This window comes from Fundulus heteroclitus, chromosome 6 (genome assembly GCF_011125445.2).
Source record: "Fundulus heteroclitus isolate FHET01 chromosome 6, MU-UCD_Fhet_4.1, whole genome shotgun sequence".
NCBI classification, from domain to species: domain Eukaryota; kingdom Metazoa; phylum Chordata; class Actinopteri; order Cyprinodontiformes; family Fundulidae; genus Fundulus; species Fundulus heteroclitus.
Genome location: NC_046366.1, coordinates 30,149,387 through 30,172,341, shown reverse-complemented (window position 1 = coordinate 30,172,341; position 22,955 = coordinate 30,149,387). Strand labels below are relative to the sequence as shown.

Sequence of the window (22,955 nt, the reverse complement as noted above, 5' to 3'; positions counted from 1 at the left end):
AAACTTTTTTTATTCCATTAATTTTCCTGTTTATTCACACTTGCATTTTATAGATTTAAAGATGAAAAATATCTATAACAAAGCATGAAGAGTTTGTTTATTTTGCATAAAGTTAAGGTGAACTCTACTGGTAGCCCTTCATACGACACAACACCAATGAAGTAGCTCTGTTTCAAAAAGGTTGGTGACCCCTGTTGTAGTGTGTCTTGTAATCTTTCTCCCAAAACCGACCTCTTTTTTTCTCTCTTTGCTTTTTCAATTGAGTGCAAATTAGTTTGTTTTTTTTGTTCTAGAAATTGTGGTTTTTTTTCCCCTACCCACAGTTAACTGTTGGGGAGGCGTCCTTTTTTGTCATTTTGTCTCTTGATTTCTCATTATGGATTCCCTTTGTAGAGCGCGGACGGCTTCTCCGGCAACTGAAAATATGGAACGCCAAACAAACCTGGAAATGAATGATGGACTTGAAAAGATGAAGATCACATATGAAAAAGACAACACGGTGCAGATCGAAATGGAGGGAGATGACAAGGTGTCAGCACTGGAGCTGATGAAAAACGTACGGCTCCTGTGTGGAGGTTTGCTTGCGTGCAGGCTGATATCCTGACACAAAATACGAGGTAACTATGAGCAATGCTGCAGCGAAGAAACGGCTGTTGGACAGATTCAAGATTGGCTCCACCCGAGTAATGGCCAGGGAGCTGGTCAACGATGACCTCGTCGTTTGTTTTTGGGACTCCCTGCATATATCATGTATGAAGAAATACTCGAAAAGCTGCACGGATGGGGTGTATCTGCGGTGATGGCACAAGATTCCTGAAGGTCAAATTCATTGACACGGTTCCTTACTCCGTCAAGTTCAGCACAGCTATGGGCCCGGAGAAACTTTAGAGCAGGGGTTTTCAAATTCATTGAAAGTGAGCCTCCCCTTGGAATAGGTAAGGATATCCAACCCCCCCCCCCCCCCCTTTGAAAAAAATTCAAAGAACAAGAAAATGTCTGCCTTATTCCGTCAGATTTCCTACAGCTATTGGACCTGTAGGAAGTAGTCGCTGCTCAAGCCGCCATGACTCAGGTTCTGTCACCCAATCAGACCTGTCTAGAAAATATACTGCAGCCATCCAAGGATATCCATATCAGAGTGTTGTCCGACATGGATATACACCCTGATCGTGATCTTTCGACAAACAAAAAAACGACTCGCAGCATTGGTAGGAAAGAAACCGAAAAGGTTGGTTTAAAAAAAATAAGATGCTTAAGTTTCTTGTAATAATGTTGCTTCTCTCGCTCAATGCCCATGGGCTCCGCAGAGAAGACAAAATTGAAGCAATTATCTTTCAGTCTTGTTTTGTTTTATGTTTACGAGAGACCAAGTGGGATTCTGTAAAAGAACAGGAAATGCAAAAAAAAAAAATGGAAGGGAGACATGTTTTCCTCCACCGTCCAACAGTTGTGCTGGGGAAGTGGCCATTTCTCTGTGGGAGGGAGTGGTTCAGGATAGGATCCACAAAGATAATGGCCAGAGAACTGGTGGACGAGGGGGAGTTAATTGGAGGGTGTCGTCTCGTTTTTGGGGCTCCCGGCTTACATCACCGATGAAGAAATCATCGAAAAGCTTCATGGCTGGGGAGTGTCGGCAGTGTCGCCGATTAAGCGTCGGGTGTGGCCAGCAACCAAGATCGCTGACTGAAGAAGGTTTGTGAGTTAAATTTACAGACGCTGTGCAATCTCTGCCTTATTCTGTGAGATTTAACACTTCTCCTCCCAGGACAGAAGTACAGACAGCCGCTATGACTCAGGTTCTGTCGCCCAACCACCTGCAACCCTTCCAGATCCCACTAGAAAACATACCATAACCACTGAGAGTACTGCCTGACATGGTAACAGACCCTGATCTTGATATTTCGACGATTGTGGGAACAAGAAAACGACTCGCAGCGCTTGTAGGAAAGAAACCGAAAAGGTTGTTCATAAAAATAAGATGCTTAAATTCTTGTAATAATGTTGCTTCTCTTGCTTAATGCCCTTGAGCTTCGCAGAGAAGAGAAAATTGAAGTAATTATCTTTGTCTTGATGTTTTATGTTTACAAGAGACCAAGTGGGATTCTGTAAAAGAACAGGAAGTGTTAAAGAAATGGAAGGGAGACATGTTTTCATCCACATTCAACAGTTGTGCTGGGGGAGTGGCCATTTTTCTGCGGTAAGGAGTGTCTCAGGATAGAAAATCAATTTCCCCCTGCTTCTCATCCCAGGACAGAAGCGAAGGAAGCCACTATAACCCAAGTTCTGTCGCTCATCCTTCCAGACCCTTTTTGAGAATTTGCCACGGCCACTGGGAGTACTGCCAACATGGAAACTAACCGCAGTTTTGATCTTTCGGCTATTGTGGGAGCAAGGAAACCACTCGACCACCACTGGTTGGGAAAAGACCAAGAAGGTTAGTTAAATAAGATGTTTAAGCTTCTTATAACCCTAATGCTTCTCTTGCTTAATGCCCATGGGCTCTGCGAAGAGAAGGCTATAATTTTTCAATCATGTTTTGATATTTTATATTTACAAGAAACTAAATGGGACTGTACAAAAGAACATGAAATGTTAAAGTGGAAGGGGAAAATGTTTTCTTCAATATCAGATAATAGTTCAGATGGGTGGCTGTGTTTTTTCCCCAGGAAGACATGTTTCAAAACTGTCAATTCATTAGGATGAATGGGAAATGAATTATTGTCTTTTTTTCAATATAACAAAAACGTACTGGAGATTCTGGAGAATGTTTCATCCAGGTATGTTACCACCTGGGTCAAAGGCCATAACAAAAAGGGAGACACACCATGTATACGAGGCAAGCAGCTCAGTAAAACACAGCTGTCCTGTCTGTAAAAAAGTGCCAGTTTAAATAAGGAAGTCTCTTTCAGGATTGGTGGAGCAATCAAGGAGAGCATCCAATTCGTAGAAGAGAACTTTAACAGGAAATAACCCAGGAGAAGCTCTGCATCAAGATCCCATTGCGGAGCCAGCTGGCAGGAAGCAGCAACTGCACCTTAATTTTAAATAACACAAGAAAAGACAAAACAGACGAAGGCCGCTGGCTGTAAAACCTCCCTCCTTAAGATAGTGACCCAAAGGGATCACTAAAAACAGTCTTTCTACTCCTATACCATCATACTGTTATCAGTATGCTACTCAAAAATAGACCTTTTCATTCAAACCCATTAAATGACTTCCTAAGATGCAGAAGGAGGCTTTTGAAACAAAACTAGATGCAAATTGTTTAAAAACCGATCAACCTGATGTAATTAAAAAGACGCCCATTAAGGTAAAAACACAGACAGCTTACATGATGCCAACATGTGGCCAAAAAAGGGAGCCAAGCCCAACTCTTCATCTTCCTAAATGTGTGCTCTGCCACAAAAGGCATTTTGTTCCAATTATACCTAAACCAAGTAATGCTAAGAGAATTCCCACTAAATGCCTCACAAGATCTTACTAAAACTCAACCCTAGTCTTCAGAGGTCAGGGATGGTGGGTATTTACGCACTTAATACCAGTAGTTTGGGAAAGCGACCATGACTATGGCAACCCCACCAAATCTATGGCTTTGCCCCCGAGACAACTGCTCCAGTCATATAACCTCACACTACAAAAAACAACAAACAGACACAACCTAAAGAGGAACTGTCTTGCAGCCTGACAGGGAATCTCTTTATATTTACATACCAGAACAAACATATGCCAATTAAATCATCCTAATCTCAAGACCGTGAGCCAGTGACACTCAATTGGCACGTTACTAGAAAAGATTAAAGTTTTCCATCTTTACAAAACTCACAGACGAGCCCTCAATTGTAACGACCTGGCTCAAAGGCCATAACAAAAAGGGAGACACAGCTGCACAACAAAACACAGCTGCCACGTCTGTAAATAAGTGTTAGTTTAAAATAAGGAGGTTTCTTTCAGGATTGGTGGAGCAATCAAGGAGAGCATCCAATTCGGAGAAGAGAACTTTAGCAGGAAGTGATGCAGGAGGAAATAACCCAGGAGAAGGCCTGCATCAATATCCCATAGCGGAGCCAGCTGGCAGGAAGCAGCAACTGGACATGGATTTAAATAACGAGAAAATTCTGTGGACGCAAAGCTCCGATCCTTTGATTTGTTGATTAAACTTTAAGTTTTAATTTGCTGACAAAGTCTGAGTTAAGATACTGTACGGGAGAGAGGAGCAGGGCTCTGAACTAAATTTTCAAGAATCAAGAGTCTTTATTGTTTTTTTTGTTTTTTTGTAACCATAATGAAACTTTGGTGAGACACTCAGAACAAGAGGCAGACCCACATTAAAAACACTTACAGGAAAACGAGACATAAGCATCCCTAAAGGACACCCTCAAAAATGTAAAACCCTCAGAAGAAATAAAAAATATTAAATATCGAACACCCTGTTTGACTCTTTGAAGAAAACATAGAAAACTTATAGCATAAACGTCCTTGGAAGTAAAATATGTAAAAGGAGAAATTTAGTATGTAGTATTTACATAAAATGCAGCTTATGCTGAAAGTATATGAAATGGATGGGTGGTTAATTTCATTGTCAAGTGGTGTTTTTGCTCTGGTTTCATTGTTAAGCCCATTTTTTCCATAGGTGCTCTAGAACAACAGTGATGTTCAATCAAACCGCATTTGACACCCCAGTTATAAAGCTTTACTTTTGTAGTTAAATTGCTGTTCATATAGACATTGACTATTAAATGATTGACTTACAATCTAGTCAACACAAACTTTGAAGCTAAATTATTTATTACCTAACATTATTGTAATAGAACACCTAAGTAGCAACTAATTTTTCTGTGCAAATGTTCTATTTGGAAAAAATAAATGGAAATTTACAATTCATCAATTAATTGTAAAAAATAATCGACAGATTAATCGATTATTAAAGTAATTCTTAGCAGCTTATTCTTAACATTTAGTTCAATGGTCTGTTTCTAATTGACATATTTTGCTCCTTTGCAGGTTGGAATATGTCCCTATAATCAAAAGAGTCCTGCAGAGTGAAATTCTGATTTTAATAAAATATGGATAAACATATGCATGGTGTTGTGTTCTATCATTTTGTCTAGATTTGAATCTATTGTATAACTCTGTTAACTATTTTGTAAGACATCATGGTACATGGAACTGTAAAGGTTATTTTAAGTTTGTACGGATATTCAGCTCCAGAATCAAGTTGAATGTGCCTTTTTTTCTTTTTTTGCACTTTGAGCACCTCAGTGGTCTCTGCACGGCCCTGCTGCAATCAGTCATTCACCCACTCACACACAGCTGCCCCGGAGCAGACTGACAGAAGTAAGGCTGCATGGTACCACAGGAACTGAAAGATGTACATGTCTCTCAGAACTTCCTTAGCAGGACCCCTACTCTGAAATAAAACAGATTTTACAGCTACAAGATCTTTGTCTTTTTTATGTAATCGGGTTAAATCAGTTGGATCTAAACTAAGTAATCTAAAAGAAAGTATTGCAGTAATTTGGTTATTTTAGTAAACCAAGTAAATTGCTATAATCTTGTTTCGGAAAGGTAATTCTGGTATAGCCTCAGTGTGATGTTGCTGACATAGGTCCAATAAATGCTCAGACACTTGGAAAATTAGGGGGAACCATGCTCAGGACCCTTCTTTATTTTTTTCCAGCTATTTTTCAGATATGTCCCGCTGAGAGACCATTAGGTCTGACTGAAATCCCTCCAGGAATATCCCAGCTGCAGAAGGAGCTGGGATATTCCTGGAGGAGGAACATCTAAGGATGTTTCACTCCCGGATTATTACCATTACCTCCAACGTTTTACTTCTTAAAAAGAGGAAAATTAATGGATTTAGCTGTATGTAATAGTGTGAATGATAACATTGTTTTATTCGGTCCTCTAAGCAGCACATACTTGATGCTGAGGGAGAAGGACATCAAAATTACTTTAGCTACAACATAACGGATACCTAAGGTTGTAAAAAATATCTAAAAACAGATGAATACATAAAAAGACATAATTATCAACAGTAATCTAGTTGGTTTGTTAAATGTGAATCAAGCACTTCCTTTCCATTTGGTGTCCTGTCTTGACTGATCCAACAGATGGTGCTGTTGAGCCACTCCCCCTCAAAACCATAAACTTATCTTCTCATGACCAAAGTGCTGTATAATTAAAGAAGTTGAATGGAAAAAATAAAGCACACAATACACAAGTAAACAGCCTTGTTTTAAAACGACATAAAACAGCACAAAAATTACCTATTTAAAATTACACGATACTTTTTGAAACGGGTTTAAAGCAAATCATCTCTGTGAATCTTACCTTTTGGATCTGTAACAGAACTGGATCCCCGTCTTGTTCTGGGTCCAGGTGACATTGCTGCTGTGGCTATGATGATAAACTCATCTTTCAGCGGTACACCAAGAACAGGTGCACTTCTTTGTAAGCTTGTGTGCAGCAAGCTTATCAGCACATTCTGTACGACCAGGCTAACTGATTATTTCAGAAAAATTAATTTCTCTCATCACATTAATTTTTATTACTTCTTAAACATCTTCTTGAACACAAAGTCACATTTGTCTTTCAGTACACAACATAACATAATGATGGCGATTTTCAATTTTAGGATACCTGCTGTTGCGAGTAAACTCAAACTGATTCATCATTCAAGTTAAATTGAACAGGCTAATGTGCAAATGTTTCATAGTATGTAGTATCTACAGCGTATAATTACACTCTCTAAGTACGTGAAACAACAACGTTGAATGAACACCATATGCTTACTTAGATCCAACAGATGTCAGTTTTTTTTGTCTTCAGTCATAGTATCTACACAATAATATGTTCGCTTTAAGACATTAAACAGCGGTGTTAAAGTAACTAAAGATGCTAAAATATTACCAACAGATGCCAGATTTATTTTTTTCAGAGGACACATATAAGTTGCACACTCCATGATTCTGGAAGAGAGGCAAGAAGAAAGCTATTGTTTTACAAAATCTATTAAAGGTGCCATCTGAGGTTTCCCACAAGTGATGTAGGAAAAATGTGCTCTGATTCAACCTGTCTGACCAGAGAAAACTAAAATATCACTTTTTGGGTCACATGTAAAACGCTTTTTGTTTGGTGGTAAACAACATTTGCATGTCACTCTGAACACATTGTTGTAGCTATGTTGCTTATTTATTTAATGTTTTGTTTTTTGAGTTTTGACACATCAAATTAAACAATGCTGTTGCCTTTTTGATGTTTCCTATTGTTCTTAACATTTAATTTGGAATAAAATAAAAAAAAATGTGATGTCCTTTAATTTCATTCTTTTTATCTCAATTTAATCAGCTCTATGCATTTATTTGTTTATTCATTATGGTGTGTTTGCTCAATTTGGCATTTCTTAACCCTAATGAAGTCATTACACTACTATAATTAATTTAGGTTCTGAACTTGTGATTTGTAATGAAAGAGGATAAAAGTGCAATTTAAGATGACAACCAAAAAAAAAAAGCATTTTGTGCGCTTTATCTTTTTATTTATTTGTATTTTAAACTCATATCTGTTCTACTTGTTTATGTCATGTGTTCAGCTTTTCATTAATTATATTATGGCTGCTATTTTAACTTTATATCTTAAAATTCATTTTAATTTCAAAACGACGAGATGGCAAAAAAGAAAAAAATTATACTGGATAACTTTATGTTAATTTTGTTTAATTATTATTTTTGTTCTTTTACTGATTACGGTCCACTATATACATTTATTTTTTCTTTTTATTTGCTTGTCTAACGGGCTATTTGCGTCAACTATTTATCTTTTACATCAAAGTTTCTCATCTTTTAAATTTTTTTATTATTATTATTTTAATTAGGTGAAACTGAAAGTTGTTTTAATTAATTTTCACAGTTCTGACGTCACCGTGGCTGTTTTGTGTGCGTGCGGCTCAACGCGGAAGTGAAACGCTCTCATTTCCGCTGCAGCAGCCTCAACGGTCACGTCAAAAATAAAAGGAAAATGTGGACGGAAAGGACGAACTGAGGCTGGCCGAGCAGCGTCTACCACCGATCCGCAGGCCGTTCCCCGTCGTCAGGCGTCGTTACTAAGCGGCTGTTTTTATTCAAAGCTGCCGAAGGGACATTTAAACGGGGGTTTAAGGGTCGTTTTGAGGTGAACGCGTCCCCCTTGTTTGCTGAGTTAGCCAGCGTTTAGCCAGCCCCGCTGCTAGAGATGGGGACGAGAGCGAGTCGCCTCCAGGAGGACCCGGTTCCCTCTCCGTTCGGGAAGGACGGCACAAAGCGGGATTCCTACCGGAGAACCCGGTGCGCCAGGCCCACCAGCCTCGTCGTCGATTTCTCGGTGAGCTTCGAGGAAACGGAGCCCAACCGGAGCCGCTCCGAGGAGGGCAGCGACTCGGACTTGGGGCAGCATGGAGGGGCGAGTGCCGACGGCAGCCCCACCGACCACCGCAGCGCCCCCTCCGGCATTAGCCAGGCGTCCCCCGGCGACGACGACAACAACAGCGAGGGGAAACCCGAGGAGGACGGCGGCGTGAGCCCGCAGGCCCCCGCCGAGGCGGAGCGCCAAGCCGGGGAGGGAACAGGCCGCACGCCGCACCGCACTTTTTCCGAGCGGCTCCCCGGGAATCGGCACTCTTCCGCCCGCAGCGTTGGCGCAAGGTCCGCCCGGGTCCGCGGCACACACCAGCGGCCGGTGTCAGAAGCCTGGATCGGCCTCTACCGTGTGAACAACCGGCACGGCAGTAAGTGAACACGGCCAGAATTCACGTAAAACATGCTCAAAAGGGTTACCACTCAAGTAGACCTAATAGACAAATAGTTATGTCGTTAAATTCTCCTAATTACCAACTTTATAGGCTTTTATCGACTGAAAACACGCCATTTTCAACGGATTCTATAAATATGTTTGTATTTAACACAAAGTTGTTTAGATGCACCGATCTGACTTTTCTCGGGCCGATGCAGACTGAGCTGTCACAGCCGATTTTAGACCAATTAAATCTTCCTAAAGGAGACTGGTGGGTTTTTGAAATATCCAATAGAAAATGGAGGAACTGAAAACGCAAGCTATTAATTAATTTATTCAGTTAAGCACCATTCCAAAAACCCTTTGTTGGATTTTCGTTTCCAACTAAACACACTCAAAATTATCAGTTTTGATGCATTTAACGAGCAGAAAAGAAGATTCAGACTTGCTGATTAGTGCTGTTTGCATTAATAAAAGCGCCTCAAAGTACATGCTGGTTTTTGGTGCATTTATGGACCAACAATTGTGGGAACTCTTAGTTTTGATGCCCTTTCATGAACAAAGTTATATTAAATTTTCCATATTCAGCGAGCTGAGCCCACCAAGCTCTTAGCCAGCTAAACGATTGGTGCGTCTCCAAAGCATAGCGTTTGTTGTTTTTGATGCATTTTATGACTACAGATTTAGTTTGAAATCCAATTAAAGCCAAGATCAGGGAAAATTTCGCCCATTCCAAGTTCTGGTTAATTGGTTGATTGGTGCGTCTTTGAGCAAAAGCCAAACTTGTTGGACGCCGCAGTGTGATGAAACGCCAGTAGTGAATGTTTATGCTTTCCTAGCAGCCGCCGTTTCCCTAAATTGCGTTTTTGGTCATAAAAATAGCCTCGCTGTGGGTTGATATTTTGAATTTGCAACACTGTGCTGTCGTTTCATTGGCTAAGTGCAACTTTTAAATCAAGAAAGGGATTGCTGTCCGTAGCACTTCAGCCTCACACGTACGGTAAATGTGCTATATTTAGCCATAGAGGCTAATTTAGGTTAATTTATCTGAAGCCCTGACATGTTGAACATTTTTAACCACACCATTTGCTGACTTGATTACTGAATAAGAGGCGTTACTCAAGAGGAAACGAAAAAATACGTGGTCAATAAGAGTGGGAGGGTATAAACTAGTAAACCGTCTGGATATTTGATGTTTTTCCCAAGATGGATCACTTTGATTTTTGAGCCCTGGGGATTTAGTTCAGTTAAAATATCCCAACCTGGTCTGAAATTAAAACGGGTTATCGGAGGCATTTACATTCCTGGACAGATAATCTCTTTTCCCGTGCTCGCACGCTGACTAAAAATCATCAGAGACCCCATTGTCTGAAGCAGAGCCATGGCGTAGAACTGTAGGTGGTGACACACACACAAGCCCTTTCACATCCCCGGTCCGTAAGATAGCGGTTATCTTGCAAAAAAAAAAAAATAAACAAAAATGATGCAACCGAGCTTGTTTCTCCTTTTAAAAAGGGACGTTTGCAGAAGCGTAGGTGACGATCACTCAGGGCAGCGGTGGATAGAAACAAGCAGACGGCGGAGTTGTGACTGAAAACATGACATTTTGCTCCTCAGCGCTGCAGCGTGGTGGGTTTCCCAGGCCAGCCCTTCAGCTAGTGTAGGGAAATGGGTCACAACTTGACATGCTGGCTCATGGATGGATGGATGGAGGGGGGGGGGGGGGGGGGGGGGGGAGATGTAGGGCAGCAAGGCGCCGTTTCTGCCTGGCTGTCACATCCATGAGTGGTTCGGCGGCGGCGGCTATCCCTCAGGCGTGAGTCACTGTTTTTATCCTGATGCATGCAGTCAGGTCTGGGCTGTGTTTGCTCATCGGTTAGCGCTCTGTGGGCTGCGTGACCACATGCTCCGTCTCATATCATTTATCCCCTCGCTGTGGGTGACGAGGTGTGCTAACATCAGCTGTGGCCTCCGCAGGTATTCGCTGTCCTTTCTGCACAAAGCCTTTCCCCAGCGGTCGGATCGAGGATCACCTGCTGAGCTGCCTGACGTCTCCTCCGCTACCTTACAACAGTAAGCGTCCTGTAACATAATGCCCCAACGGCTCTGTGTGTGTTGTTTCTTTCCTTTTTTTTTTAAGAAGCTGATGATTCTTTGGAAATAAACGTTGTGTGTGTGTTTATTTCCAGCGGATGTGCTCAGTAAAGACAGCGGAGAGTGCTCCATCTGTTTGGAGGATCTGGTGCAGGGGGAGACCATCGCCAGGCTGGCTTGCCTCTGTGTCTACCACAAAAGGTGCGTAAAGTTTATTATCAGTGGGAAGCAGTGTTGTAGTACTCGAGTCCGAGACTCGAACTCGAGTCCGAGTCATTAGCTAAATTTAGAGACTCGTGACTTGACTTGAGCACTGATGACTCGAACTTGGACTCGGACTCCTACATTCAGATCATTCTGACTCGGAAATTGAGAAAAAGACTCAACATTTTTTTTTTATATATCACTAGGCTATAATTTTAATATGTCATTAGAATATTATTTGGTGTATGATTTTAATATCTAAATTATTAGTGCAATGGAATATTACTGCTTCATGTCATACATCACATAGAGAGCGCCATTAGGATGCGCCTATGAGCTGCGACACCACAGCTATGTGGATTTTTTTTTTTAAGTTTAAAAACATGTAGGCTATGCTTACTTTAGTGTGGAACTTGGACTCGACTTGATCAATAAGGACTCGACTTGGATCAATAGTGACTCGACTCAGATTTTTTTTTAATGACTTGGACTTGACTCGGACTTGAACACTGGAGATTCAAGCCTGGACTCGGACTCGAGGCATAGTGACTTGACTACAACACTGGTGGGAAGCATGTGCGAGGTTACATTTAAAACTACTGGAGTTGTTTTAGTGTTTTAGAAGTTTTTCAAATCTCGGGAAAAGGATCTAGGAGACTTTATTAATGAATATATTTACCTAATTTTATTATAGGGCAAGTATTTGCCAAAATTCACTCTTTGCACGTTTGTTTGTATTTTTATTTGGGTCACAAATACTTCTTCTAGATCGAGCACTAAAAAAAATACATCCAGCCATTTCTGGCAATAAGTAAAAGTCTGGAAAATGAGCCATGTCAAAAACCTCCCAGGTAGTGAGTCCCAGTCAGCAGCCGCTGCCCCTCACCCAGCAACCCGAGGGAAGCTCCGCCCACTTCGTCAGCTGGTTTTACCGCTGTACAATGACTGTTTAATGAGCGTGATTTATCATTTAGCACAAGCAGGGTTTCCCCCGCTCTATCATAGGCCTGGTAGGACGGCAGGTTTTACTTTCACCCCGCTAGGCTAAGCGTTGTTTGTTTATTTTTAAATGCTTTTTTTTATACACCAGCAATGATACCAGACAGACAAGGAAAAACAAAATGCTGATTGGTGCTACGTGCAAAGCTAACAGTACAACACAGCATAAGGCAGCGAGTAAAGCTATTAGCTTAGCGGCAGCCCAATGATCGGGTACTGTGGGTCCGAGCTTCCTCTTCGAGCTGCTTAGTGTTGCACCGATCCCACACCCCGATCCGTTACTGCATCTACTGCCAGGCTTAGACAGCTTTTGGGGGGAAAACCCTGACAAGATGAGGCTAACAAGAGGCTACTGATGGCCCTGTGTCCATCTAGAAACTTGCTATTCAGTTTGCTGTTTCCTTGATGGTTGTGCAGGAGGCTTCTGCTTCTGGGTCTGGCTCAGGGTCCAAAATCCACTGTTGTACCTTTGTGTCTGTTTGCAGCCATTGTCACGTCTATAAAGTGCAAGTGTAAACATTGATTTGGGGGCGTGGCCAGCTACAGCTTATTTGCATAAAAGTGACAGAGCCCTAAAACGTCTATTTCTGAAAGGAGCTTAAAGTAGGTGATAGTAGGGAGGCGAAATCTCATTATCTGAGAATGATTTTGTGCTAAAATGTCATGAACATGTTTTATGTAGCCCATAGACCTATCTTATCTTGTTTAACAGGAAGCCTAATAGGTTCCCGTTAAAGGAGCTATAAGTAATATTGACACTTAGTGGTTAAGATCGTAACAGCACGTACACAATGCTTCTCACGGAGACCACCTATTTACTCAACGGTGAGTCATTGCTGTGAATTTTAACTTCCACAGCAGAGGTCTATGATGTTGTATTCTGTTTTATTTCTGGTCCGCTTCTCTTACTGGGTAACATGTTTGCAGGCATACAAACATAACATAAAACATAACATAAAATACCAAATGCTGCACTTTGTTTTGGAAACCCTGGAAACTCTCATTTGATTGGTTCAGGAACCAGGAAGTAAAGACGTGCGACACGCTGAACCAAAGTAGATCAGGATTGTACCTCCAGGTTTAAAAGAGAAAAACGTGACTAAGACGTTCTTGGTGGACAGGACAGATTGTTTATAGGGAATATTACTTCCATCCCAGGTGACAGATGAGAATAATTTAGGTTGATTTTACAGTAAACATCTTTCTTATTGCTCCTTTAACTATCACACAAAAGCCAGAATCCTCTCCCCTCAAGTTACTAAAAGCTTCACTGATCAGAGGTATTGTACTCGATATCTGATTTTCTAACAATGAAACGAGCTGCAACCACCTTTTAATGTGCTTTTTAAAATGACAAAGATTGCACTTTGGTTAAAAGTTTTTGAAAGATGGTTGTTCTTGAAAAGTGGGCCATTAATGGTTATTTTTCTTGAGAGTGGGGAAAATATGAATTTCTCTTTTTTCAGTTTTGGAAAGGTGATGGAAAGGAAGCTAAGTTTTTATAAAATAAGGAAGGAGAGGTTATGTTCACCACACGTTTGAAAGTGTATCTCAGGTTTGTCTCTTGTGACCAGTTGTTCTCAGGTGATCTTAAGGCTTTGTCAGAAGGAGTCACTAAAGAGGAAATGTCCAAGAGCTGATTCTGCTGCATCATGAGAAAATCAAACATGGTTTTCTGGAATCCAGCATTTAAAACAAAAAAAACTGGACATCAAATGTTTGTACAACTGTGCATTTGAGCTACGCACGCTCACAGATCTTCTGGACCTTGGAGGCTTGTAGGTTTCAGAAATTTCTTGGCAGACAGATAATTATAAAGCTAAAGGACCACTGGTGTGTTTGAATGGTTCCAGTAAATTTAGAGCGAAGCTTCAAAGCGTGCTTTAATGCTCCACTCTTGGGTTTCCTGAGCGGTGCCGGCTTTCCGGAGAAGTTGCCGTCAGCTCCGCTTTTACCGTCAGAAGTTGCTTCACAGCCGAGCCCTTTGAGGCAAGCAGATACAGGCTCAGGCTGATGCGGAAATCCACGTAATTCCCTCACATGGAAAAGCCGAGATGATTAAAATTTAGCAGAATTTTCCAGGGAAATTTGTACGTCACCAGACGCATGACTGACATCGTCTGGTCAAAGAGGTTTACTTTCAGTTTCAAAGGTTGGGTGGCTGAACTGCTTTGAAGGCATTTTCATTTCCCCAATAGAGCATTTATTTTTTTAAACAATAAAAAATATATATATATAAAGGTGGAAAAAAACTATTTAAAATTCGATTTAGCTCTTAATTCTGAAGGTCCAGCTGGTGAATGTTTGGCACAGGCTCATAGTAGCGCCGCATGATGATCAGATAATCCTGAAAAGGCGATGTTTATTGATAAATATGGTGATAAATCCGCAGTTTTCCTTAATCCTCTGTAGTATCGTGGCTGCTATAATCAGTGGCAACTCTGAGCATCGACCGCAGGGGGAATGGATGTTACTGGCGTCCACAGCAATATGTTTATGGAGCTTGGAGTATAAAAACGAGCAGATTGTGCATTTTAAATAGTCCTTTAAAATAAAGTTATGAGACTGCAATGCTACGAAGCAGTATCTCCTATTTTTTTTTTTTTTTTTTCTTAATTGACGAAGCAGGAGTCGATGGTTTGAACTTTTATAAAAGCTATTTTAGGACCCATACAGATAAGCAGCAGCCCGTCTAACTGGAGAAGCCGTTCACAGACCTCACAGAAGTGATTACACAAACTGTTTTCTCAGATTCAGGAAGTAGATTAACGGTTCAGTTTGCCACATTAGCGCGAATCGACTGCAGCGTGTTGTGACTGTGGTCGCCGCCCCTGAACCCTTTCCCTGCTCCGTCTGCCTGCAGCTGCATCGATTCCTGGTCCAAGGTGAAGCCCTGCTGCCCCGAACACCCCTTCGATTGACTCGCGGGTCAGGTGTCTGAAGCCCAGCGACCAGCTCGACTCAGGTATGATGTGTCCGAAGCAGAGAGGATGAAGCTGCTCTTCGTGTGTTTATGCTTGGAATGTGTCTTTGTCCTCCATTTGTTTTGGCATCCCAGGTAAGGACGGGTAAAGATCATTGAAAGTTAAAGTAATAGTTTCACATTGGAAAATCTGGTACGTTTTTAAAAAAAGGAGGAAGGGGAGCGACAACTAGGGCTGAACAATTAATCGCATTTTCAATATAATTGCGATTTAAAAAAACGCAATTTCCAAATCGCAGAGTCTGCAATTTTTGGCTGTGTAACAATTAGGGAATTAGACACGTCCATTAGGTGTTGGTAAAATGTTTAAAGTGGGTTTGCCTCCACATGGAAGGGAAGACAGTTGCAGCAGTGAGATAATCTAATTTTATTACTTGTTTTAGAGTTTATATAAGTACATAGCATTAAGTACAGGTCAATCAGTTTAATGCATAGACTGGTTACACTTTGTTCAACAAGGATTGATGTCCAAATCAACTAAAAGCTGTTCTCTTGAATAATATTCTGATTAATAGAAACATTAAAAGTTCTTGTTTTAAATAGTCCTTGTTTACAAACGTCTTTATTTAGACGGCATTTTTGTTGCTTGTGGTTAACGTAGAGAAAAGTCAAAATTGCAATTTTGGTTGAAATATATTGTAGGCAGAACGCAATCATTTCCGCTCTGAGTTTAGATGCTACGGGTCTTTTAGCAACTAATCCGCACGGCGAGGAAACAAATTGATTTGTTGTTTGTATATGTTTAAAAAGACATGATAAATTAAACTGGGGAAAACAATCGCATTAAATCGCAATATTAAGAAAAAAAATCGCAATTAGATTATTTTCCAAAATCGTTCAGCCCTAGCGACAACGATACGTTTTTTATCATATGCATAAAACCGTTTTGTCTTGGTGGGGCTGTGGGGTGTGCTCACTGCCTACCTGCTACCTGTAAGGGGCGTGGCCTGAAGCCTGCTCTCCATGGTTGGGTACGGAGTAGTGAGCGTTATGGCTGCTGCCCTCAGGACAGCGAGCATTGGGGGCGTTTATGAAGCGCAGATGTTTTGGCTTGTTTTGTAGGTTGTTGCGACATCTCTTCTGGCCCGCTCTGTGCCTGCTGACAGGAGTGTGTGTGTGTGTGTGTGTGTGTGTGTGTTCACCCGTGTGCACACACGTGTCTGCGAGTCGGGGCTGAACTGCGCTTGGAGCACAACATTTTGGAGGCAGAAAGGGGCGAGGAGTTGTGAAAATTACGTAAATACTAAGGTCGTTTTGTCTGTTTCATAAAAGGAGAATGTATAGAGCTGTTTTCTAGAGGAATGGTTGCCTTAAACGACTCCTGCTGTGAGCTTCGTCATTTAGAAAATACATTTGATGACCTTTGTTAAGACGAGAGAGACGCTGTACAATCATCTGAGCCACAGTTATTGGCGCCCCTTTTGGACAGCGCTTTATTGTCTTTGATCATTCTTCTCCTTATCTTTTTGGATTATGCGGAGTCCTGGATCCTCTGAAGCCAAAAGAGGTCCTGATGCCAATCACTTAAACCAAGGTTCAAACTGTGTGAAAATTGGGTAAAAATTCAAAGAGTTATGATTTATTTTAGTTGGGCAAACCGCTTCCTCTGTACAAATAAATGCATTGAGAGACCCATCCAAGATGGCAGTCACGCTTACGCGTCAGCTCCAGTAGGCAGCGCCAGTTCATGGGGCGTCATAAAATGTCTATGGTGTGGGAACTTAAGTGGGCATTTTTAATAACGACCGGGTACATGAATTAATGGAAGCTGTTAAATACAATTATTAAAAACTTCTTTCCCTCTGAATATAAGATGCTGTTTATTTTTACCTTTGCTCGTCTGAATAAATTCAGTTCAGTTTTATTTATAAAACTGGATGATGTCACAGCTAACAGAACGTCAGATTTAGAATTACAAATACATTAGAGGTCGTATATCTCTTAATATTTCAGTAAGAGATCAAACTGACTTGATTTTAACACTTTTTACACATCTTTACCAGGAATGCTTATCAGTTTGAAGGCGGCTTCAGCATCAGGGATTAGAAATGACACTTAAACACTTAGAAAAGTTTCCACCGGTTTTATATAGGGGGATAAAGAGAAGCTAAACAGTCCACTTAACCTAAAATGGTTTAATTTACGTTTAAAAACACGACTCGTCCCGTCCGTAGCGTTGCCAGGTCTGCCTGTAGTTACACAGCCAGTATAAATGGCTTGTTGTCACTGATGGGTCAATCTGATCACTCAGATTTTCATGCCTACATCTTTGTGCAACGCAAAGAGCAAGAAAAGAGGGAGGATTGCTCCCTTTTTGTTTCCACGTGTTCTTCTGACGTAAAAAAAACAAGACGTGCGTTAAAATCAACCTTTCTAAAAGCAGGTGTTGAAATAATCTGCGGTGCATGGCAGAACGGCCTCGTCGTGTAGCCTGCGGGCGCGTTGCATCACGCCGTCCTTCGTAGTTGCCGGTATAAACCTTCCAAAAGCTCAACAAACCAGAACCGTCACCCTTCTGCCACGCACCGCGTCGGCGGGCTGGGCTGCTGTCAGGAGCGGAGTGATTTATGCCTCATTAACGGACGGGTACAGGGCGGCTTTTCCACCAGAAGTGACTTCAGTCCTCAACCAGAGACCTTCCCCAACAGGTTGGGTTTTCCGCAGCCAGAGAGTCACCCCCGGGGCTGTCATTGCATCACTTAGCGGAAAAATTAATCTCTTCCAGTAAACGTTTGATCCTCGTTTGTTATACTTTGAGTTTCCGTGGAGGATCGTATTACAGGGAGACGGTTCTTACCTCAGTGTAATGAAGAGAAGTCTGAAAACCCCCATCACGGTGTTTTAAACGCTGCCTCTCAACATTTTAACCAGTTGCTGGTTTCTATAACCAGACAATAATCCACAATAAAAGCGCAAAACCGAAACGTTTTTTTTTTTTTTTTTTTTTTTGCTGTACAGGTTTGAAAAAGACTTTTGTCGCCTTTTTATTGTGAGAGTGCAAGTGAAATCATGAATCATTGCACGGCTTTGATGTGGCTTCGTTATGCAGAATTCACTTCGTTTGCTGTAACCAGACCTTCAGCCTTCTGGTTAAAGCAACTCTTTACGTCGACCCGGTTAAGAGTTGCTGCTGAGACAGAACCGGCGGCCTCAGATTTGGTGCATAGCAGTCGCTCCAGGACCAGTTTGGTGAAAATCCCCCTTAGATTGCTTTTGGTCGGACTCGGCTCGTCGTCCACGCTGCGCGTAACAGAGACGGAGGGAAACGTTGGTCCTACTGCTGCTACTGGATCAACCTGCAGTGATCGGGCCGTCAGAAGATATCTGTTAGGGTGTGAAAACTCTCTGTCTTTGCTTTTTGGCCACATTTAAATGTTTCTGATCATCTAACAACTTTTAAAATCAGACAAAAGTAACCCGAGCAACACAGAAACCGTGTTTCAAACGTGGATTTCTTTATTAAATGAGAGAAAAAAGAGCCAAAGCAGCCTCAGCTAAGGTGGAAAATCAACTCGCCCCAACAGTTAAATAATTAACTGGGGTTAACCCCGTTTTCCTGGTTTAGTTTAGCTGCCACACCGAGGATTTTATAATAAAGGAATTGACTGAAAGGGACTTTTCTGACAACATGAAGTAGGCTAAAGGATCTCAGAAAGCAACACATTGTGCCCTGATCTGAAGTAGCTGTTGAACAGAGAGCAGGTTCACTTCTATCTCTGGAATATGAAAGGGTTGCAGCTTATTTCTTAAGACTTTAAGGGAGCAGCGAACCACAATTATAGCCGTTATCCATTGGTAGAGAAAATGTGGAACCACGGGGAACCTTCCCTGCAGCTTTGTTGAATCCAGATCTGTAACCAAAACTCCTGAAGGGAACATCTAGGCCAGGGGTTCCTAAACTTTTCGGCGTTCGATCCTCAAAATAACCTCTTTTTGGCGGGCGGGATTTTTTTTATTTTTTTCATATTGGGCAGGGGAAATTATAAGACTAAAGTCATAATATTTTAAAAATAAACTTTTAAAATTATGATTAAAGTAGTATTTTTATAAGATCGCTAACAAAAAATGTCCGACTTCCTCCTGCATTAAAATGAGGATTGTTGAGCATCTTGTAAAGTTATGCTTTGGCACCACTTTCACAAATAAAGAAATTCACACATCAGCTGAAATAACAACGTTAAGGGTTTTGTAGTGGCCTAGTCAAAGTCTGGGCTTGAATCAATTCTTTTGTTTTTCAAATGAAAGCATCATTTGAAAATGGTGTCTTCTTCTTTGTAGTTGCTCAGGTTATCTTTGTCTGATATTAAACAATGTTGGGAGTCTAGAAATGTGATTAAAAAAAAAAAAAAAAAAGAAGCAAAAACAGATGAAAAACACCTTTTCTTTGTGTTGTCACTGTTTTTAATTCAGCTGATGTGTAGCTAATCAGTAATGTTACTAACGGTTGAAAATGTTGCTTGTTTATGTTGTTAAAATCCCCAATAAAAGCATAAAACTGAAACTTTTTTTGCCGTTGAAGTTTGAAAAGACTTTTGTCGACTTTTTGTGAAAGTGCAAGTGAAATGCATGAATCGTTGCAAGGTGGTTGGCCTTTGATGTGTTTTCGTTATGCAGAATTCACTTCATTTGCATCCTTTCTTTTTTTATTTTTTAAATGTTATCTATGAGGGGAGAAAGTTCAAGACGTTGCTCGGTAAATCTAAAGATTTCCATCAAACTAGATCTTTTTTTTTTTTTTATCAACCGATCAGTTATTTATAAAACCATGGTGACCAAAGTGCTTTTCAATTTAAAAACGACAAAGAACAGGTAATAAAAAATGAAAAATCGGGATTGTAATATTTGGGGTGCTGCTTGCTATTAAAAAGCAGTCTGAATAATTGAGTTTTGTGGATTGTATTAAGAAAAGAGTGAAGCGTAGATCCAGAGGGTTCTGGCTCTGAGTGTTTGGAGCTGCTCCTTGGTATGTTTTACAAAAACTGATTTGAAGATCTCAACAACCTGCCGGGAACAAAAAAGCTCAATAATTCAGACACAAAAAGGGGTCCAGGTCATTAGATGCTTTAAAAACAATAAAAGTTTAAAATCTAGGGCGCAGCGGGGGTTAACCCAACCATGTTCAGAGGCCTCCGTCCTCAGCGCCGGTCCCGGAGCTTTGCTGCACGTCTTCTTCTCTCAACATCGTTTCCTGTTAGCCTACTTTCATCAAAGGCCACTAGTGCCTTAAAAAACAGGCTTTAAATCCGTTCTGTTCGTGTTTTTATCATGTAATGACTGACACCTGATGTGAAAAGTTGTTGAAGTTAAATTTTGTTTGTTTTCTTTTTGTCTTTACAGGAGACAACACCGAATCCCAACAAAAATCACAATAAAAGTCATGAACTGAACGAGCAAAATTCATGTTTCCTTCTCAGATGTAAAAGTTGGCGGCTTCGCTCAGCGGGATCCGGCGCGCTCCTCCTGGATCGATCCGTTCACACTCGACCTGCCAAATGCCGACGTTAAACCAGCTGCTCTGTCTAATCTGTTAATAATCCAGATGTCTGTGTGTGGGGGGGGGGGTTGGACCGGAAGTGCTGACGCTCCCCGTCTCCTCTGTGGACTTGTATCACTGCGGTCATTTAAATATTATCACTTAAGGAAACCAGCGGGACGACTGAGTCTCAGCGACCGGCGCCTCTCCGGTGCGTTTCTGTCTCCCTTCGGAGCAGGACGGTTCATTTTTATCAAGTATTTAGCAAAAAAAAAAAAAAAAGTATTTATCCAGGTCGTGTATCGGATGAATGTTCCTTTTCTTCATCTTACTCCTGAAATTAACCAAATCTTCAGCTGTTACGTTACAAATGCTCTTCTGGGGGGGATGGATTGAGAGCTTGTTTCTGGTGAAAAGGGGGCTGCTGCTACTCTTTATTTTCTGTTACCTTTAAACATTTCAGGGGTAGTTTGGGGCCTTTTTTTTTTTTTTTTTTTTTTTTGTAGTTTTTCTCCCCAATCAATGGCTATTTGTTTGTTACTGTGCTGCGTGGTGTTTGTTCAGGAAGAGTAAAGGCGTTTCAGTAGCACCATGTTGGCACCAACTGGAGCACTTTTTGTCCGTTTTATTTTTAATTTTCTTGCGATTTGCGATAACATTGAGCGTGTTTGGGCCTGGTTGATGACAACGGGGGGGCTGATATGTGTCCTGTGTTTATCTGTATATACAATAAAGTGTGTGTTTGTTGTGAACCGCGCAGAGGTCTGCGTGGTTGGTGAGCAGGCCCTTCCGTTTGGACTTTGGTACTTTTTGCGAATGCGGTTTGGGTTTTCATCCCCTTCTCCTCCTGTTGTCAAAAAATGGTCACTGGGGTGCTGCCTGGATTCCTCTTCTTCTTCTTTTTTTATTTTTTTTGGACCAGGGCCGAATTGACAGGCTTGCCAGTGCCAGATCGGGCCATGATGTATTTTCGGGGGCATGTTTACACCATGTGGCATCCGCCTCTCCTGGCAACGCTGGAGGCTATGGACAGCTGATGGTTAATAATTACATAAGCAGCAGGCGCCCCCCCTTCCTTTTCCACTCTGTCGTTTTTATTTCCAGGACTTCAGCTAAGATTTTGTCATACTTTTCATGACTTTTGCCAAATGCGTCAAGGGGCTTTCCTTTGCCTTTTTTCTGCGAGCTGATTTGCCTTCTTGGGGTGTGAGGGGCTCTGAAGTGGAGCCCAGCACCGAGGTGGTGCACAGGCCAGTGAAACAAACAAATTGTATTATTATTATTTTATTTTTTTCTGTCTGTTTTGTAAGTTTTTAACTCAGACGGATCGGTTCAGAGGGCCGGAACAGCTTTCTGATGTCTCTGTGTTTTTTTTATGTTTTTCCTCTTCTGGTCCACTGTTCTCTGCAGTCTGAGGTGCTACGACCCGCCACTAGTGGGCAGCGCTGTGCATGTTTCTCTTTTTATATTGATATATACATTGGAGAATTTTAAAAAAAGGAAGAAAAAAAAAAGTTGCCAAAAGTGTGTCTGTGTATCAGGATCGATGTGTGAGCGCGTGCTGAAGACGAGGTGCATTGGACATTAGGTGTTACATTCATTGTAGAGGTCAGTTATGATGTTGTATACTCTGGCTGGGACGGGTGGGGCTGTTTGTTTGTGCTTATGGAGGCTGGATTGTCAACAAAGACGACAGACAATCCTAACCCCCCCCGCCTCCTACATTACTCTCATTTACTTTGTTACCCTCTCTAAGCTGTGTGGTGCAATACCTCAGTTATTTTCTATTTTATTTCTTTACCAATGCTAACTAAATGCTCTGTGTGTAAACCAGCTTTTTTCCCCCCCCAAGGCCTCCCTCAAAGATTTGGCTTTGAAACACGGGGCTCCGTGTGCGCCTCGCGACTCTCAAACAGACGTGATTTACGTGAGAACGTTTTAAAAGGGGTCAAAGCGGCTGTAATCTGCGTCCTCGGGAGACGGACAATCTGCCTTGGCTCTGGTATAAAAACAAATTGAACTTTATTTATTATTAAATTGTAAATATGTAATACAGTTCAAGAAAATGGCTTGGTCCTTGTCTGTTCAATTATACTGTTTCTAAGCTCTGATCTTTTGTATGTCTCAAGAAATTGTTTTTATATGTATTTTTTACAATAAATATGTGTGAGAAGTCGTCCGCTTTGCTTTTATGTTTGCAACCACTACATGCAATGCAAATCTCCTTGACTCAGATTTATGACATTAAATGATGGTACGTTTAAAGGTTGAAGTTAAACTAATATTGAGCTGTAAATAATTATGGTGACAAAAAAATCAACCCGTCATCTGGAATAAAATTTTAAAACAAACTTATTAAAAGGGCTACCAACCCGAGGGCTGAACATATGGATGTTGGGATTTAGAGACAGCGATTCCCTTTTCAAAATGTGC

The 22,955-nt window shown here is 41.3% G+C and overlaps 1 protein-coding gene and 1 long non-coding RNA gene across 2 annotated transcripts; both read left to right on the top strand.

Moving 5' to 3' along the window:
• Positions 1-977: 977 nt before the first annotated feature.
• LOC118563344 lies at positions 978-5,115 on the top strand. Its single transcript, XR_004931159.1, has 5 exons — positions 978-1,692; positions 1,766-1,940; positions 2,089-2,197; positions 2,303-2,434; positions 5,002-5,115. It is a non-coding gene; the product is annotated as an uncharacterized LOC118563344 (long non-coding RNA).
• Positions 5,116-7,957: 2,842 nt separating this feature from the next.
• On the top strand, positions 7,958-22,698 carry zgc:66427 (mRING-CH-C4HC2H_ZNRF domain-containing protein). The gene is made up of 5 exons (XM_012855806.3): positions 7,958-8,764; positions 10,747-10,842; positions 10,959-11,064; positions 14,930-15,031; positions 20,387-22,698. Exons 1-4 carry the CDS (start codon positions 8,233-8,235, stop codon positions 14,985-14,987), a joined length of 792 nt encoding a protein of 263 aa, XP_012711260.1. The 5' UTR covers positions 7,958-8,232; the 3' UTR covers positions 14,988-15,031; positions 20,387-22,698.
• The last annotated feature ends 257 nt before the right edge of the window (positions 22,699-22,955 follow it).